This window comes from Cynoglossus semilaevis, chromosome 8, assembly GCF_000523025.1.
Source record: "Cynoglossus semilaevis isolate Cse_v1.0 chromosome 8, Cse_v1.0, whole genome shotgun sequence".
NCBI lineage: Eukaryota > Metazoa > Chordata > Actinopteri > Pleuronectiformes > Cynoglossidae > Cynoglossus > Cynoglossus semilaevis.
Window position 1 is genome coordinate 8,523,819 of NC_024314.1, and position 20,166 is coordinate 8,543,984.

The following is a 20,166-nucleotide window of genomic DNA, read 5'->3' on the forward strand; positions in this document are numbered from 1 at the left end:
TCCTACTGAACACGGTTAGGACGGATTTTCGGAAGACATTATCTTTACAGAAGTAATCGGTTAAAAGTTGCGCTTACAAAATCGCAACAATTAATGTCTTGGGTGCGACTTAGCTGAACGAACGTAGAATTAAATACTTCGCAGCAGGTGCTGCTAATTATTTAAAGTTTTGCCTTGTTCGTGTTGAACTTGAATGCACCACGGGGGCGGAGTTTGAAGACCAATGAAGTTTAGCCTTAGCAGCAGGAAGAAGCACACAGGCTACAGCAACCACTAACACTACCACACTGGCGGAAGGAGCAAGATTCGCGGACTTGGATTGAGTCTCTCAGCCGTGACGTTTCTTGACGAATATACTATTGCCTGAGTCCAGTGACTGTTTTGTTCGTTCCAACACATTTTCTTCTACCGTGGAAGAGGCGGGGGCTCCCAGCCAACGGGACACTGGCCGAGGGTAGAGTCGTAGAACGAAGGAGATCATCGGCTTCGCCACGGCTGTTTTAAATCAGGTGGGTCTGGAGAAGAAGGAGATGGGCCCGCACAGTTATTGTTCACAAGATGCTGGTGCTGGCCACAGGTGTTTTTAAGACCACTCACTGAACTAATGACTGAACTTAAATATTCATTTCCACCCTGCGCAGAGGTTCCAAGTCGAGCTAGAGTAGACGCCGCTGTTGTAGCGAGAAATCACTCTTCGGAGTTGCCTGGTACTGGCTAACTGGCTAATCCCCCTTATATTCCGCTCAAACTTAAAGCAGTTCAACGCTGTCGCCTCTGTTGTAGCTCATTTTGACGATTCTTTAGACTCCACGTTGCACTTTCACCCCAGTATTATAATTCGGTATCGTTTTTGTTAAGTCATTTTAAAGTGAAAGCTGTTTAAACAAAGTTTGTTTCAATATATGGTGCCTCTTTGTAATGAACCCCATATTGTAATATAGTTGTTGGCTAAGAGTTGTTGTTTAAGTTGTCATCAAGCTCTAACGTGAAACGTCTGACTCGTTTATAATAAGGTCGACGTTTGTTCTTCAAAGATGTGTTTTATTGTTTTATGGGGCTTCCATATCATTCATTGCACCCCTCCAATAAAAGAATGTGTCACGTCAAGAGCAGTTGTGTAGAAGGCAAGTGAATTCCTACTGAAATTGCATAATGACGGAAACGTCTGAAGCTGAGCTGAGCTCACTCCAACAAGGTGTGTCTCCTCAGCAGGTATGTCAGTGCCTTAGTAAACCCAAGCCTTTTGAGTCAGCGCTCTGCTTTGGAGCATGAGCGATCGTGTTGTGTTGTTTGTGTTATGTGTGAGACAGGGGCAAGTGTTTCACCGGTTTGGCAGGTTTCAGGGTAAATTCTGGGGGATACAACCACAAAATACCGGTAAAATAAAACGGTCACTGGACTCTCCAAATGGGCCTTAGGAAACTTTTGAGGGTTGAATATGGAAATCTTTATTTATATTATCCATGTAACAATCAGTGACACTTAGAGTCTATTGGGGGTGCAGATCTTTCCATATTCTCTATATCTTTCTTTTCTCTTACCCAAAACCTCGTCTCACGTTTAACACCGTTCAAACTTCACTTACAACTGGCAAAAAAAGACAACTAATCTGCATACTGAAGGACACAAGGGCAGTGTCCCTTTCTGGCTCCACCTGCATCAGCACAAGAGTTGTCAAACAAAAAGCCTTTGTTCAGTGTCGTCCCACCTGCGTGGTAAAGTCCACCCGAAACTAATATGGAGGCAAAATAAATGGCCCCCTCCTGGCTATGCCATAAAGAGGCTGACTCGGCTGTAAATTTTAGGAAGACATGGTTTCAAACAAAGAAAGCGTTACAAAGACGTTTTGACAAGAGCTGATATAAATGGGCGTACAATGTTGTCTGCTTTAGCCAGAAATGAATTTAGCCTTACAGAGCTGACTCCTGTTATTTGTGTTGTTAAAAAGGTACGTGAAAAAACAAGACAAACTGTGGTCTTTGATAATTCCGGGCAGAGAATGCAGAGCTGTGGAATCTAAGTGAAGATAAAGCAGTTGATTGTCATGATCCATTTCCACTAGAATTCTCTGCTTTGAGGAAGTTCTTAAATCCAAATGTAGATGTATATCTTCACTCTGACAACACAGCTCTGCAGACTAAAAACCTGTTGTACATAGCAAGCACGTGCATGAAACTATGCTGAATTCTTTTAAGATTAACTGTATCTGTCTGGAAATTATCATAAAAATCCTTAAGTCGTAAATGTTTTCAGGTGAAAAAGTCATTTAAGAGCATCTAGTTCTGAACACATTTTTTTCGTCTTATCACTTAGTACAGTTTTTTTTTTGCTAATGTTTTCTGCCTGGCCATGGTATGTTGATTGAGCAGCTCACTTGTTCCATCTGCCTCGTTCTCAGTTGTCTTTAGGTCAAAAGTTTTTGAGTTTAATTTCTATTAAGGGCAGTACTCCTCAAACCAGCCATGTACTTGAAACTTACAAGGAAACTAAGTTTAAAAGAAGGAAAAGCCATTACTAAAGTGGGATTGTAGCTCTAAATCTATGGTCTTTGTCTCCTAATACGCAATTTATACAGGAACTGTTATGTGTGCGTTGCCTAAAAATATGCACATTATTTTCTTATTACAATGCTGTCTGTGGCTTTAAATATCTGTTGGATGAAACCATTCATTTTGCAGTTTTTTGCCATTATTTTAAAACCACTTCTTTGGCCTTATTGGATTGGAGTGTTGTGACATTAGTAAATCCTGTAGTAAACACAGAAAAAAATGAAGTGATCAGTTAAAAGCCACATTTATGGTTAAAACTAAATTTAACTAACCTTCCACATATATTGGCTAACTACAGCTGTAACATCATAGCTCTTAAATGTTAGGGTTAAGGTTGAAAATATGAATAGTATACACACTAATTAAAAAATATTGTCATGTCTTGTTTAGTAACCCATTAATACACTAGTCTTTTTTCAAATTCCTCAACTCAGAGTTTTGCTCCAAGTGAGAAATAAGTGAGCAGCAATATAAGTTATTCTTGCAGGATTTGGTTTGTGTGGTTGCTTGCTAACAACCAAAACAACACAAGTCATACAGTATATTTTAATAACAGACAAAAGAGGGTATCTTTGTACCTTAAGTACCTCCTGCTCAGTCACATGGTCAATCCTTCAGGCAGTATGTATTCCACTCAAAACTGTGTTTTTACCCTCAATTTGAACTCCCACCTCTCATGCTAAACAGAGATTTCAAATTTTCAATGACAGACCTAATCTCTTATCTGGCCTCACGAAGCGTATCGGCCATGTATCTCAAGTGGTCACAAGACGGTCCTTAATATCTTAATAAGTGAACCTGAGTTTTACTCAGTGCGTCTTTATAAAAAGGGCGACGTGTGCAGTGCCTGACCTGTCACAAGTGCGCTGATAGCTGGCAACCAATGTTAATATTTTAATAATATTTGGTACTCGGTATAATACTGGGTATTTTAATCTGCAAAATGTAAACTTCCAGTTCTGCTTAAACACGTAACAGTATATGCAATAGCAATACTTGTTGCTATTGCATATATTTTATTGTTACAGAAATATCCAATTTGTATGCAGCCCACATTGCATCTCACACACACACACACCTTAGGGCAACATGAGCACCATGGTTACTTTTCCAAGCAGCCATTTTGACCTTGTTTTCATCTTCATTGTCTCAGCATGACCACAACAGGCCAAGCCACTTCAGTCAATATCACAAGAGAGTCCAACAACAAAACCCAGGGTAAACAACATCTATAATTAATCATGTTATTATATGTATTTAATTTGGATTGAATTTATTGGTAAATGTTTCTTTGCCCCGTTGAGAAGTTCTTCACAGTGGGAAATCGATATTTTTAATATGACAAACTCTGCAGGCTTCTGCGACGATCAACCCAATCTAATTACAACAAATTTAACAGGCATTTCTCTAGTCCTAGCCCAAATGTAGCAATCCAATCATCGCCGTCTTCTCTGTCTCTCCCTGTTTCTGATTACAGGAAGGAGAGAATGAGTTTGTGGAAGATATCATATTCACCAGACCACACCCAGTACTGACAAGATCTCTATTCTCTTGTGTACAGGACAGTGCTGGGGCTCTTCCCCAGTGTGGGTTACATTAGTTGGTGCATTATTGTCAGGTTTTGTGGAAAAGATCACATTTGATGTTGTTGCTCATCAATTGTCATGTCAAAGCCTGTTGTTTGGCTCATGGCTTTCTTCAAAATTGCCTGTTAATGTGGGATTCTACCTGCTGACCCACAGATTTTTCTTTCTCTCCTTCTCTCTCTCTCTCAGTCCAGACTAGCACACTTGAAAGTGAGTATCACATGACCATGCATTTTCTTTTTTTTTATGCACATTTGAAACAGAAGTATCTATTTGCCTGTAGTTCCTTTGTTGCTCTCATAAGTGTGAACTGCCCATTGTTTACAAATGCAACGTGTGGTGTGAATGTTTGATAAGGTCACTTCCTAGAGTCTAGCTTTATTGTCACCATTTTGCATTAGGCATTTACAGAATGAAAATTGAGCCCTAGCGTTTGCTCCAAAAGTCAATATAGGACTGAGTGACAAAAACATAAATATCTCTAATTATTAAATGTTAAAAGATTAGTTAATGACACAAAATAATAGAAATAGTAAAGTGACAAATCAATTTTGTTATTTTAGAAACATCAGGCTACTGCGACATCTAACAATGCTAACTCCACATGCTAACAAAGGCTGCAGATTGAACCAGGCTTGTTTTTAGTGTGGTTCTACTCTACTCTGAGTCACTCAATGATTTTGGAAAAAAATACTTTATTTTCAATGGTTTCTGTTTTTGCCCATTTACAATAAAATGCAGACCTGGAGTTTTATTGGATAATACAACAAAACAGCGTTAACAAAATTATCATTTTTTGTAGGTCACTACAAACAAAAGAACAACTGTTGTTGAAAGACAAAAAAATCTGAGTTGTATTGATGTTGCTTCAGGACCTAGTGAAACTGTGACAAGAAAAATTTATAGCATGACTTTGTATCCACTGTTTATAGTCATGATTGATAAAGGCCTTAACTCAAGTAGTCCTGCAGATACAAGGGACTGTTCTTTTCTCCCTTGAGAAATAAACATTTTTCCTTTTACGGTCTCAAATGCCACACCAGCATCAACAATGTCTGCATTTGTTTTCTTTTAGCAGTGGGCCAATGTGACAAACATGATATGTTTAAAAACCTTAAAATATTTTGTTGGTAAAATTAAACCTATAATTCACTGCTGACTTGAGACGATCCGCCTGTCTTAATGCAACCAAGAATAGATCATTGGTGTCCAGCTCTTAAAAGCAGTTGCCAGGCTGTACGTGAACACTTTTTAATTTTGCTCCCTTATCAACAGCCTGTGTATATGGGGACAAGAGTGTTGTCACAGGAAGTTTGACAGTGTGTGCACTGTGTCCAAGCCAACTCCCTGCGACTGTGCTGATGTCTGACAGCAGCTGTCAAGCAGCACCCACTCTACCAGTGTAGTTACAGTTTAATTTTTTATTTTTTATTTTTGCAATCCTCTCCTTTAAAATCCTATAAATTAAGTCAATTAAAGCTTCTACTGACAGGCAAACATATAAAGTATTCTATTGCTACTTGGTTAATGCCAACAAAGAAAGAATGAACGCACCCAAAACATAAAAGTTGTGACCAAAGCAAAGTAAGACTGAAATATGATACAGGTGATCATAGGTATTCTGACATGGGTATAAAAGGAGCATTCACCAAAGGCTCTCCAGGAAATGAGTTGTATGTCAATTTTTAAAAAATTAGGGATGTACCAATACTCATACCACTATCTGTAATGTGTCCGATACTCGTGCTGATCGAGCAACACAATACCCCGTGATGGCTTTTTCCATTGTCATGCATTTTCTTACTACAGTTCAGTGTCTCATTGCTCTGAGGGGTAGTTTAAGTAGGTCAACAATGACAGCAGTTTGGAGATATTTTAACATCTTGGATAAGAATGGGATTGAAACTTATTGTAAGATGTTAAAAGGTTGTGCCTTAGCACTAGATATGCTAATGTCCCTTCCCAGTTTAGCAGCACAGTGTTGGATAGATGTTATCACCAAGTTGCTTTTTCTTGAGACTAATCTAACCAACATTGTGTGTTGATTTGTTTGTCAGTGATGGTTTTAGATCGGTGAGACGGTGTCTTCAGTTGAAATGCACTGTTGGTGTAAAAGCTCAGTTCACTTTCTGTTCAACTGGCAGTGTTATCTATGCAGGAATTTGTCTTTATTTCTCAATATTTTTATTTGTCTTAGTTCATATTGTTTAATGTGACAACACTATCTCTTTTTGTTTAATTGTTCTGTTTTGGTTTGAAATATACTACTGTACATAAACATGCATTCCTGTTTTTTGCAAATTTATTAAAGCTTAACTGAAAGTAGTACACACTACTGGTGAGTACACCAAATGAATATACAGTGGTTCTTTGTCTATTGCAGGGCAAAAAACACAACGCAATAGTTATTATATTATTTATGTATATATTAACCCTTTGTGATCCCTATAGGAGGCATCGTGTGCTGTAGAAGAAACCAAAACACTTGTCCATCACAATTTCACAAATCGTTCATACAGGTTATTTCTCGGAATACCCTGTATACATAACGCATACATACACCTGTATGTATGTGTTGCAAAATGTCCTGCAAAAACCCGTGATAGAACGGAAAATTTGCAGAACAAGAATACATTCAAAATATTAGAAACCTGTGATGCACTGAGGGCCCGACAGCTGAACCACAATACAGCAACGGACGACTGTATACATATCCATTTACGAATTATTAACGGGCATAAATTCCTCTTCGGTTGCATCTTTTGAATCTTAAGTTGTATCAAATTACATTTACAAACATTTACAAAGTTTGAGACTTCAGGTTTGAGATCATTTTAAAGCATGTACAATAGTGACTCTGGAGAAGGATGAACCTGCACATGTGATTCACTGGGAGTCAGTCACTCAACCTTTTCCTGTCTCGCAGCAAGTGTCAGCATAGCTGCTGATTGCCCAAGCTCCAAAGAGAGTGTTTTGGATTCCAGACATTTTCTGGCCACACAATCTGGAATCTCATTAAGCTCCAAGTTGTTAAGAGATACAGCCAGGGTAGCAGCTCTGCTAAAACAGCGGCCTTTTCTTATGGCTGTTGTTGTTATTGTTGTCATGTTCAGACAGGTTTCTTTTTTCCCACATCTACTTCCTCCGTTTACTCCCTGCTACACTTGGCTGGCGTGGGAGGCATGCTGGGAACCTGAGAATATGATGACATCAGTAAATGATTGACATGAACTGTAACAAATATCATCTTGAGAGCATGGAATGTTGAAATGATAGTCGTCAGTGGAGACAAAGGCTGAGTTTACGACGGATGAGAATAGTCAATAAGCCTGGTTGAATTAGCTATCTTCAGTAAACACTGCATGTAATCTTATCTGGCTGCAGAGAGGATGAGCTCACTGCAGATCAAACAGTACGAGGACGCAAAAGGCAGCACTTGTTGAGAAATATCAGTTTCTGACAACAAGTTGATTGCTTCACTCTTGCTAAGGTAGAATTCCAGGGAAAATCCACATCCCTGGGTAGAACCCGGGGACATGGAAGTGAAACCGAAGCTGAAACTAGTCAGATCTGTTTTGTTGGTGCTCACTTCTGACGCGCCATTGTCTTATGATTACCGTGAAGCTGACAGGTACTTCCCTGTGACAATTATGGCCTTGTTTGGCCATGTAAATGAACCAACCTGTGGTGGCTGAGCAGAGCATACAGTATACACAAAGGTGGAACCTCAGGAAGTACTACAATGAACTTTATATTATATACTGGCTCGTTGGGTTCTTTCAAGCACTAATTGTTACTTTGACTGTGAATTGAACAAATGTTATTTCCAGATGTTTTGACTTCTGCTCATGTTTACAACAAAACTCATGACACAAGTCCTTTTATTCCGATAATTGTTAAAGCAATTTGGTAAAATAAATGAGCGGTTATTACAGTGGAAAACTGTCTTTGAGGTTGAACAGCAAATATGCAGCCTCCTCCACTGCTCTGGTGTCATTTGTCTGCCCAGGAGGAATGTTAGCTTCCCTGCTATTAACAAAATGACATATTTGCTTCTGGTTCCATATACCAGTGGTTTGTGAAGTGGCCTGGAATTTGTGGACAGCAAATGTAATTTTAAAAGAATTATTAATGAACCCCAAAATGGAAAAGTAGTGCAGTGCTATCTGAAGGTTCTAGGGTCATGTCCCTGAAATCTGGAAACAACCAAGTACCGTTGCACTTCTGTGTTTAACATTAAATACAGTCTTAGTTTATGAAACTAATCTCTGGTTGTGTAGCTGTTCATGTGGAACTAGTCAGCCAATCGTACGTCCAAAAAATGGCTCTATGTTTTTGGTCTATGTTACCTTTTGCATATTTAGCTCCAACCCTAGGAGCTATAAGATACAATAGAATTAACATATTTTATGGAGTGTTTCCCTATATTTGTGTCATCTTGATGGACAGCTTCGGGACTTCTAGTCTGTAGAGTAAAACTGTTGCTGCTCTGCTCATGTTCTCTCTGTCAAGACACAACAGTGGGTGGCTGCAGAGGTGTATTCACATGTCAGAAAGGACAGGCCACAGTGTACATAATTGCAATGTTCATTCCCATCCTTGGACCTTGATTAGTAATTGGTTTGAAAACGAACAGTTCAGTGGGCTGGGTGAATGACTAATTTGTGCTCTTCAAGTCACTTGAAAAACCATAATTAGTTGTGTCGAAAAGATACAAGTGGGATTAAGACATCTGTATACTGAAGCTAAAAAAACCCAACAATTTATTGTTCATGTTGCAGGTTGAGCAGTTGAGTTTGATTTACTATTAAAACCTCTTCTGTGTGGGGAAAGTCTAAGGAAGTTGAACTTTGTAAAGTGAGTCAAGGCAGCTCTGTTGATACGAGCGGTGGCAGTTTTTACACCGAGGAAAATGAGCTGGTTCAGACGGAAAAAATGTGATTCACAGCCCAGACGTTTGTCATAGACTTGTGACCTGTTTCAAATGTATGACTGTTATTAGAGTTGCCCTGTCTATCCAGACTGGTTCGTTGTGACTTAGGTCAGCAGGTTGAGTCTCATGCAGCAGATGTACTGTAAGTAGTAAAGACAATAGGGCTTAGGGGACACGTGGCGTGGTGCCCATGTGGTAACACGTCTAACTTCTGTGGATTCCACAATGTCTTTATTGTCATATCCCTTTAGCCCCCAGGTAAACTGACTAATCTGTCTCTATTTTTTTTATATCAGTCCTTATTCAGATCACAGAACATACATGCTATAAAAATGTAATGATCTGACCCAGTAATCAGGCGGCAGAGACTTGGAATGGATTTGAACATGGACACATATTACAAGAAAGTAATTTTTAGTGGTAATTTTTTTTTTTTGCTTGGAGAAAATAATAATGATGAAAATAACTGATAATAATACTAATTATAATAATAATAATAATTAAAAATACTATATTATTACTAACAAAGAACAAGCCAGTCCAGTTAGCTAATTATTTATTATTTATAAGTATTATAATGCTGCGTTGCTTATTATCATGATAAATACAGTTATAAAATATTAAACATGACATGTTCTGGTGTTATGTTGCTAATTTTGTCACAACACTGGTATTCACTGTCAGTCAGTACTGTCGTCAGTAAAAAAAAAAGTATCAACACTTAACTTCCTTTTTCTCCAAATAAGTGTTCTAACAATTTGCTTTAGAAAAGTCTCAGAATTCCTAAAAAAAAAGGAATGACTGTAAACTTTGATTTTTGAGAAACTAAAATTTTTTTTTTTTCTAAGGAAGACATTCTTAACCTGGATATATAAAGATTAAAAGAAGTGAAACGGGACCTTCAATATGTAGGAAATATACAGTAAAAAAACTATAGTCAATACATTTTCTTAATTCTTTTCTGTTTACACTAAATGTCTAGACAAGTCAAAAGACAGTCATTTACCTGTGAATCGTTTGATCCTTGTTCAGAGGACTAGGCCAAACATGATAAACTGTTCCCTTGTTTAAACCACTGTGATGATGACGACACCATCAGTGTGGAGTCCTGACCACAGTATGATGTCCAGAGCTCAGTTACCCTGTGAGTGACAATTATCACTGGAGTATTATCACCAGTCATCATAATGTGTGTGGTTTTCCTGTTTATAATGCAGGGTGCAGCACTGAGCCTTCTGGCTCTTCACTGATGCTGAGAGAGGATGAAGAGGTTTAGGCGACACGGTCACGAGTCCCAGAGAGATCGACTCAAACAGGAGCTGTACCAGTTCAACAAGGCAGGTCAACGCAGAGACTCCAGACATGGAAAGTAAATTAGTCAGTGCTCACTCTAACCTCTCCTGTCTGTTCATGCTGTCCTCCTCAGACATTGGAGCATGGATTCCCCCACCAGCCCAGTGCTCTGGGGTACAGTCCCTCCCTCAAGCTGCTGGCCATCGGTAACCGCTCAGGAGCCATCAAACTGTATCCTTCACTCTACAATTGTAAACATAGATCATACAGTCACAAATATCAATATAAAAAACTTTAATATATGGTAATATTTGACTGAACTTTGCTTTGCTTTAGTCACTGTTCTGTTGTGATGGGGATAAATATTTTGATGACTAGGTCTAGTAGTAATGAAAACCGCCATCTGTCCTTGACCGCTGGTCAGGTATGGAGATCCAGGGGTGGAGTTCATGGGTTTACACGATGAGAACGCTGCTGTCACACAGGTGCACTTCCTCCCACACCAGGTACAGTAAAATAGACTTCCAGTCTATAATTCCAATCTTCTTGTCTCTAATCCATTATTGACAGCAGTTGTGCTCAGTGACCTGACATGTTTGACCTTCACACAGGACCTTTTTAAAATGTTCTGTAAACCACAGCCATGAACATTTTGTGTGACCTTTCACTGTATTGTATTGTATTGATTTTGTGTGGTTTTTGTAGGTTGAGCTGGTGACTTTGCTAGATGACAACAGTCTGCACATGTGGACATTAAGAGCCCACAATGGACTGTCTGAGCTGCTAGAGATTGGACGGTTTATGCTCACAGGACCTCCTGGGTAAAACAAATCAGTCAACATTGATTTATTGGATTAATAAAGTTTCTATTTTTCAAACAAAAAAAAAAAAAACTATCTATCTTCCCCTCAGTGCTCCGCCTAGTGTGACACGAGTCACAGCAGTGCTGGCCCACTCCTCTGGGGAGCTGCTGCTGTTGGGTACAGAGGGGGGACATGTCTTCATAGTCGAGGTCCCAGGATTCAGAGAGCTGGAGGAGAGGAACATTAGTCTTGAACAAGTGGCCAACGGGTTGGTAGCTCTATTCAAGTTGTGAGCTAAAAGTAATGACAGAAAAATGGATTTCAAGATTAAACAGATGGGGGAAAAATGAATGAAAGCATGCCAAGAAATGAGTAATTTACACATCAAGTCACTGGAACCACTTTCTGTTCAGCCATCCAATTGTATCAATGAATCATTTCTCTGGTTAACTGTTAACTCTCATACCGAATAGGGTAAAAAGACTTGGTGTTGTTTTTTTTGTTTGTTTTTTTTTTTAATTAACTATACTAAAATACTGGTGTTGGACCAAATTGACAAATATTTTTAATATGGATTGATTTTGTGGGGTTTCTTTTATATACAAAATGTTTTTTTTACAGTATACTTTCATTAGGGAAATTGTTAAAGGTCACAAAGTTTAATTAAATAAATTCATCTGTTATTCCATACTGTCCTATTTGATGAAACGTTGTGATTTTTCTGCCTGTCCCACTGATTATTAATTTTCCTTCAGTGTACCAGACGACTACATTGGCCGGCGGAATTTAGAACATGTGGAAGCTCTGCAGGAAAACCCAGTCAATCCAAACCAAGTGATCATTGGCTACGGGCGAGGTCTAATGGTCATATGGGATCTGGAGAAACAGTGTGCCCTTCAGCACATCCCTGCCACACAGGTACCGTATTCAACATTCACACATCAGGGTAACAAGAAGCTAGATTTATTTTGATGCATATTTTTCTTGTCATTTCAGCAACTGGAGAGCGTATGGTGGATAGACGATGGCAGCTACGTTCTCAGTTCACACAGTGACGGAAGTTATTGTCGATGGATGGTGGGTGAGGAAGATTTAAATGATGAGGAAGAGAAATCAGACATTCCTTATGGTAAGAACCCAACCCTTTTTGAATCTGGGTTATTATTATTATAAGACTCCAAAGTCTGTGCTTTATTAGTCTTAATGTCAATTTTTCATTTTGCTTGCAGGTCATTTCCCTTGTAAAGCTATTTCTAAAATCATTCAGCTGCCCACTGAAGAAGGGTTGGTTCATTATATGATGTGCTCTCTATCTAACATAGATCTTTATTTTCAGATTTTGACCAAATTGAACTTTCTTTGTGTGTTTTTGCGCTGCACACAGGCCTCCGTTCCTGCTGTTCAGTGGTGGTATGCCGAGGGCCAGTTACGGGGACAGACACTGCATCACAGTGATCCACGGTAAAAAACACATAGCGCTGGACTTCACCTCCAGGATCATTGACTTCTTCGTCATCAGAGAAGGACCGCGGCACACAGGCAAGAAACGTCCATTTTTATTTACTGTACGAATATAATAGTAGTTTGAATGAGCAGTGGAGTTGATTCATTGACCACTGGTTTGTCCAGCTTGACCTAAAAAAATGCAGCTTACATGGAAAATCAAAGTCACTTCACAGGTTGACAAGTCACCGGTCTGACTCCTGCTGAGTTGAGCTCTGGTGGATGTTAGCTAATGAATGACTGTCATTCATAAGAGGTTTACAAACAGTGTCAGTCAAGGTGCTCAATAGGTTATCTATTATAGTTGTTTTTTTGTTTTTTTTTTTTCAAATATTTTTTAGTTGCGGAAGTTGGGAGAGTAAAGACATATATACTTTTTTTTTTTTTTTGATACACTTATAAACTACAAAAATGAAAAACTAAATTTATTTATTTATATATATATATATATGCATGCATGCATGTATGTAAACAATGATCAATAAAAAAAATCTTTTTTAGATCCAAAATACTAAAAAATTACACAGAAGTAAATTATGATACACTTGTAAACTACATGGCTGAGTGGGGGGATGGATGAGGGGGGTCAATTTAACTTGAACAGAGCGCAATCTTCGAGAGATGCAACTATAAATGCAGTAATTACTGTCACTTTTACTGGTCTAGATTTCTATTGGCTGCTATGTGTCATTTGCATCAGGATTGATTGTAGTCTGGCAGTATAGAACCCCTGCTTGTGCTGGTTAAAAAGTTGTAAAGAAGGCATTTGTGTAAATTTACACTGAACAAAAGTACAGTTTTTAAAATTTAGTGCCTCTTCATGGAGGAGGTATAATCGTTGTCGCCCTCGGTCTACAGGTGATCCCAGTGCACTGGTGGTCCTGGTAGAGGAAGAGTTGGTGGTGATTGACCTCCAGACTGAAGGCTGGCCGGTCATTCAGACTCCATACCTGGTCCCTCTCCACAGCTCCGCCATCACCTGCTCCCACCATGTTTCTGCCATTCCCCTCAAACTCTGGGAAAGGATCCTTGCTGCAGGAGAACTGCAGAACACGCACTACTCTAAAAAGGTACCACATGTTTGACCACTGACACATCTCTCTTAGAGCCATATGAGCATCACTGGCTTTTCTTGTTCTACACTTATTATACTTGGTATTTTCCAGCAGTCACATTACAGCTTTGTCAAGTGTGACCACTTGTGCTCCTGGTACCATAGGTTTGAAATAGTGTAAAAGTAGCTCTTCTACAAAAACAGCTGCATCTGAAAAAATGTTCTCAAAACAGTGTCTGGTATTCATTTCTATGTATGGTATTCATCTCTTGTGTAAACTGAACTTATTTACTGGGTCTTATTGTTGAACTTTCATTTCCTTTCTCTTCATGCAGCCATGGCCAATAACTGGAGGCACCAACATGGCCCCAGATCCTCCACAGAGAGACCTGCTGCTGACAGGGTCAGTTTTCTTCTTGAATTTTTTTTAAATACAAAAACATGAAAAACATTTTGTTTGTTTTTTCTTTAAAGACTGCAAAACACAATATAATGTGTGTGTGTCTGTTTGACAGGCATGAAGATGGAACAGTGTGTTTCTGGGATGCATCAGGAGTCTGTTTGTATCCCATGTACAAGCTGAGCACAGCTGGAGTTTTTCACACAGACTCTGACCCCAATGATAACTTGAACCAGAGCTCAGAAGGAGAGTGGCCGCCGTTCAGAAAGGTTTGTCAGTTGATATTGATGACTTAATAAAAAAAAAAACATTTTTTAAAGAATATCAGTTTCTTTTCATGTCCTCCATTAAGATTGGGAGTATCCAACAGAATCTTTTTTTTAGAATTTGCGATGCCTTTGGCAGCAGGTCACAGCCTGCTTCTTTGCTTCACAAAGTACTGAAGTCAAGTTCTTTGAAATGTTTTGAGAAAAGAGGAAAACTTGAGTTGAAAACAAGATTTAAAAAAATGAAGTAGCCCAGAGACACATACAGTGACTTTAGTTATTAAAATCCAGCAGACTGTTTGACTTCACATATCCTGAGATACCTTTACCATAGCTATCTGTTGTAAATGGGTTATATTTGTGACTTTCTCTCTGTTTCTTGTCATCCAGGTCGGGTGTTTTGACCCTTACAGCGATGACCCGAGGCTCGGCGTCCAGAAGATCCATCTATGTAAATACAGTGGTTATCTGACTGTTGCTGGCACGGCTGGACAGGTGAGAGAGATATTGTGGTTTAAATGTTAGACTGCTTATTTCAGGTTTTGGTACAATCATCTGTAGGTACATTTCTCTCACAAAACGTGTTGAATTATGTTTTCAGATTCTGGTCCTGGAACTTAACGATGAGGCAGCAGAGCAGACTGTGGAGGCCAAAGTTGTGGACCTACTGCAAGGCCAGGAGGGCTTCCGATGGAAGGTAAGTGATGTTCAACGCTGAAGTATAACAACAAAGCTTGATCACATGACCACATTGATCCCATTTGTGTCTGTAATTCTCTTGTTCACTAGGGTCACACTCGTCTGGACGTGAGGGATGAGCCTGTGATGTTCCCTCCGGGCTTCCAGCCCTTCGCCCTGGTCCAGTGCCAGCCTCCTGCTGTAGTCACTGCACTGACGCTGCATTCGGAGTGGAAGCTGGTGGCTTTTGGCACCAGCCACGGCTTTGGCCTTTACGACTACCAACAGAAGAACAACGTCCTTGTCAAGTAAGATCCAACAGTGAGATAAATGACACATTTGTCCTAAGAAATTAGGTTTTCCTCATTATTCATCTCCATGGAGCTGACATAATGACATAAATTATGTATGCAGTGTCTTTTTCAAAGCAGCAAAGTCATCTTCACTTTAACAGACTTAAAACTTTTAGAAAACTCTTAAGTATGTCCTAAAATCCAGCATATGTTCATAGTTTCTGTCCTGTGATTAAGGTGCACCCTGAACCCTAGTGATCAGCTGGCCATGGAAGGTCCTCTGTCCCGGGTGAAGAGCATCAAGAAGTCTCTCAGACAGTCCTTCAGGAGAATCAGAAGAAGCAGGGTGTCACTCAGAAAGCATCACGTCAACAATGCTGCGAAGGTTAGTCATTGTTTTTTGCGGGAGCCCACTTGGATGGATTTTTTTCAGCCACCTTCTGATCTCATTCTCTCCACTCTGAGCAGATTCAGGATGCCAACGCTCGTCTCGAGGCAGAGCTGGCTGAAATGGAGCTAGCGCCTGTCCAGAGAAAGATCGAGGCTCGTTCTTCGGACGATTCTTTCACCGGCCTCGTGAGAACGCTCTACTTTGCCGACACCTTCCTGTCAGACAGTGAGTTACACTTTTCACTTTGTGACACAATCCATAAAAATCCCTCCTTTGTCGTCACGCCTAATTCTTGTATCTCAATTTTTTGTTATTAGGTTCCCATAACAGCCCCTCCCTATGGGCAGGGACTAATGGTGGCTGTGTGTTTGCATACATGCTCCGTGTGCCTACAGTAGAGCATAGAGCAGAAGAACCAATCACAGCACATCAGGGTAATAAATATAAAATATAATTTTTTATTATTTTACATGTACATTCAGCTCTGTTTTCTTGCAGCGCTGATTTGTTATTTCTCTCCGTGCATCTTCAAAACCAGCTAAAGAAATCCAGCTGATGCATCGGGCTCCTGTGGTTGGGATCGTGGTGTTGGACGGACATGGAGCTCCTCTCCCTGAGCCGCTGGAGGTGGCCCACGACCTGGCTCGCTCACCTGAAATGCAGGGGTCCCACCACCTCCTGGTCATTTCAGAGGAACAGTTTAAGGTCTGGATTAGCCATAAACTCTGTGTCTCTCTGTGTTACATTAAATCTAAGGTTTTTAAAAAAATATATTATCTGCTAATCTCCTGATTTGTTATTGTTCCAATATTATAAGATTTAGTTATTATAATTGTTAACATTTTCTCTAATGCCATAATTTTGTCCTCATTTCTTTTTAGTTAACTTGACAAAAAAGGTTTTCCTGCTAAAACCCAGCTAGTTTACAGCTATATTTTTGAACCATGGTTCCTTAATCCACTGTTATTTGTGGATTATATTTTAACCTTTCTATTTTTGTTTTTTCAGGTTTTTACTCTGCCTAAAGTCAGTGCGAAGATGAAACTAAAACTGACAGCCGTAGATGGTTCCAGAGTACGCAGAGTGGGCGTGGCCTGGTTTGGCAGCAGTCGCTCGGAGGACTACGGTGAGAGTGGCCTGGTGGTTCTTACCAACCAGGGTGACGTACACGTGGTGTCACTGCCCACCGTGAAGATGCAGGTGCACTACCCGTGCATACGTCGGGAGGACGTCAGCGGCATCGCTTCCTGTGTCTTTACCAAACACGGCCAAGGTGAAAACAAAAGACAAAATCCAGAATTTACATCTCCACACTGACGAGACCCTTTCCATCGACACAGTTGTGAATCCTACGTTATTCTTTTGCCTTTCTTCAGGGTTCTATCTCATCTCTCCGTCCGAGTTTGAGCGATTCTCTCTGTCGACACGTTTCGTGGTGGAACCTCGCTGCTTGGTGGAGGTTCCTCACTCAGGCACCACTAAACAAAACAGGTCACTGTCTGACAAAAACAACTTTATTTATTATTGAAAATGATAATCAATATATTAATTATGTATATAATTATAAATTATATATAGATGTTTTTACAATAGCTCTCATAAATTTTTTTTTTTTTATCTTCCAGAATTACCAGGAACGACAGTGAGGATGCAGGTAAACGCCGCATGTGCAGAGACATTTTCTTTTGTTTGTTTTTATGCACCATCGTCTCACGAACACTAAATACCTCATGCAGTGTTCTTTTTTTTTTACCTGTGCTTTTGCTCATGTACTGTCTGATTTTACACACATGAATACATACGTACCTTGTCTGCGGCTGATTATGTTCATGTATCCCATCGCCTGCTACCTGTGTTCCAGAAAGTGCAGCTAGACGTGTTATGGAGCATGCTTTGCTGAATGATGAGAGTGAGTACTCGTAACAGACAGACAGACAGAGGAAATTGTTTATTTACGACATGATTTTTTAACAACAGTTTTATACAGCAGACACTCCTCTGTTACTGTACTTGATTTTCCTCAGTCTGGCACTTTCAATGTCTTTGCACCGTGTGCTGCTTTCATCTGCTTTGTCAACTTCCCGCTCCTGTCTGACATCAGACATCATCAACATGTGACATTCATTTCTTAAAAAAAAAAAAAAAAAAGCTTTCATTTGCATGCACTGTACAGCTTCCACTGATGCCAGCACATTAGACTGAACTCAGATCATATGTGTTGGAACAACCTTCATATTCACATTCTTCTTTCTTTCTACAGAGGTACTGCAGGAGATCCAGAAGTCCCTGGAGGGAGACCAGACGTAAGTATCAGAAAGTTGTTGTTGATGGTAACATTGTTTTGTCACATCTGCAGATCTAAAGATTTAAAGTTAAATTAAGATGAGTTTGTATGTAAAGGTATCTAGCTTGATGCAAACTCAGATGCAAAATGGAATTGCATTAGTTAAAAAATATTATTAATAATGAAACACAAACCTAATTTCCAAGGTTCATAATAAGTGAAAGCATTGATTGGTAATGTCTGGATAAACATAACTTTTATTTCAAATAATCAAATACATTTATTTCAATTGATGGGATGTATTTCTTTATTAAAATAAAATAACACGTTTATAAATTAACATGTCAGTTTTGATTTTAACTTTTTGCAAAGGAAATGTTTATTTAGACGTCTTTATTACGGGTAAGAATTCCACTTGAAAACACTCCAAATCGCCATTATTTTTTTTATCTCGCGCACCTCCTAGTGGCAGCTCGCGCACTACACATTGGGAATACCTGGTCTGAGGGCTTCCTGTTGAAGCCAAACTTGTAAAACTGTAAAACTGTTTTCTTACTTTTTCTTTGTGAAATGTCATATATTAAGACATATCAGATAAATGTGAGCTGTTGTCTCTTCTCCTTAGGTCATTTGTGGAGAATCACGTGAAGAACGCTGTAGCTTGAGAATCGCTGCTTTCCAATTCTGGTGAAAAAAGTCAAATTCTATCAAATACCTGTCAGTCACTGAGTTGATATGTCATCAGGTTTTTGTAAATGTATTTATATGTTTCTTTGTTGGTTTTGTTTTTCCTCAGACAGAACTGACTCGCTGACGTCCCCGAAGCTTTCTGCAGAGATGCAACCACAACCACTACTGTTCCCTGACCCTTGAACCCTCTCCTCCAGAGTGACTGACCGCCTACTGACTCCTAACTTTTACCTTGTAGAGAGACGCCAAAGGACTCGTAGCAGTAGTGAGCTCAGTGCACCGCACTGCAATGCTGACTGCGGGCTGATATTGTAGACAGAGTAAAAGAAAAAAAAAAAAAAACACCCTGTGCCTACAGTGACACACAGAACGTGGTCACACACACCTGCTTTAACCCAAAATCAACACGATGAACATTCCTGACATGTGATCAGTGCGAATAATCCTCATCCATGCTTCTCACCTCTTCTGTCGGCACCTTTTTTTTTTTTCTTTTTTTTTAGCTGTGTGAAATGAGTTAGTTTTCATCATCACCTGTATTTTACAGTAATTTAAACCTGTTAAAGTCTAAATGTGGACCTCATGGTCTCACACGACAATATTTTAAAAGTTCAACGTCTGAGTCTGAATTTATGCCTTTTTTGAGGTAAAATTCTTTCAGGAAAGAATAAATGCTGAATGTTGGGCCTAGTCTCAAAAAAAAAAAAAATCAACTGGCATCCAGCGTTATTGTATCAGAGACAGGATGCTCAGTTTAAAACTTTTTGTGACATTTAAACAGATTTTATAAGCACAATTAGACCTTCAGTCATGTTAGAGAGACAGTGATTGTGGGACAACACCTTTGACTTTTGCCAATGTTTCCAATACTGTATGTCCCCTTCACCAGTCCCTTCAAACACCTGTATCTTGGTTCCAAATTTTGGTTTATTTACTTGAGTAATTCTAATTGTGTTTATGTGAGTTCTAATGAGGTTTTAATATAGATTGGTTCTGAAATATCTGTTTATTGTCAATTTAAATTTAACTCTTAATTTAAATGGTGCCTTGACTTTAAAGAAAAACATTTACTTTCTTTCCACTTTAATGAACTCTGGTAGGACTTTAAATTTAGTTGAGATTTTTTTTTTAAAGTTGTCTCGTGATCCCAAACTAAAGATAGAATTTTATTTTATTTTTTTTCTCTTATTTGGCCCAAATTGTCTCCATAATTTTCAGGTGTAATGATAACACCATAAAATTGGACATGTTTTGATTAAATTATATTTGTTTTTGTTTCCATCACAGTCAACTTCTCTTATTAGAAATACTATATTGTTTTAATACTCTCCACTGTCCACAGGTACTTTGTCACTACTGCATAGCTCACGATGCTGTACTTTTTCAGGGGTACAGGTTCCTATGGGTTTTTTTTTATTATTATTTGAATTATTTTATGTAAAC

The 20,166-nt window shown here is 39.1% G+C and overlaps 1 protein-coding gene across 5 annotated transcripts; it reads left to right on the forward strand.

Annotated features, from left to right (window-relative positions):
* Window positions 1-69: 69 nt before the first annotated feature.
* On the forward strand, window positions 70-19,984 carry llgl2 (LLGL scribble cell polarity complex component 2). 5 transcript variants are annotated; one of them, XM_025057668.1, is made up of 28 exons: window positions 72-509; window positions 3,703-3,767; window positions 10,286-10,405; window positions 10,495-10,592; window positions 10,786-10,867; window positions 11,067-11,182; window positions 11,274-11,432; window positions 11,920-12,082; window positions 12,161-12,293; window positions 12,394-12,448; window positions 12,549-12,703; window positions 13,526-13,737; window positions 14,057-14,124; window positions 14,237-14,390; window positions 14,778-14,882; window positions 14,989-15,084; window positions 15,177-15,373; window positions 15,596-15,743; window positions 15,827-15,974; window positions 16,067-16,183; window positions 16,288-16,454; window positions 16,758-17,022; window positions 17,126-17,240; window positions 17,375-17,403; window positions 17,611-17,658; window positions 18,010-18,052; window positions 18,659-18,720; window positions 18,830-19,460. In XM_025057668.1, the coding sequence occupies exons 3-27, from the start codon at window positions 10,331-10,333 to the stop codon at window positions 18,696-18,698; spliced, it is 2,988 nt and encodes a 995-aa protein (XP_024913436.1). In that variant the 5' UTR covers window positions 72-509; window positions 3,703-3,767; window positions 10,286-10,330; the 3' UTR covers window positions 18,699-18,720; window positions 18,830-19,460. The 5 variants fall into 5 exon arrangements, with proteins under 5 accessions (XP_024913439.1, XP_024913437.1, XP_024913436.1 ...); XM_025057669.1 differs by lacking the exon at window positions 3,703-3,767 and having other exon boundaries at window positions 71-509; window positions 18,834-19,984; XM_017034745.2 differs by lacking the exon at window positions 3,703-3,767 and having other exon boundaries at window positions 76-509.
* Window positions 19,985-20,166: the final 182 nt, after the last annotated feature.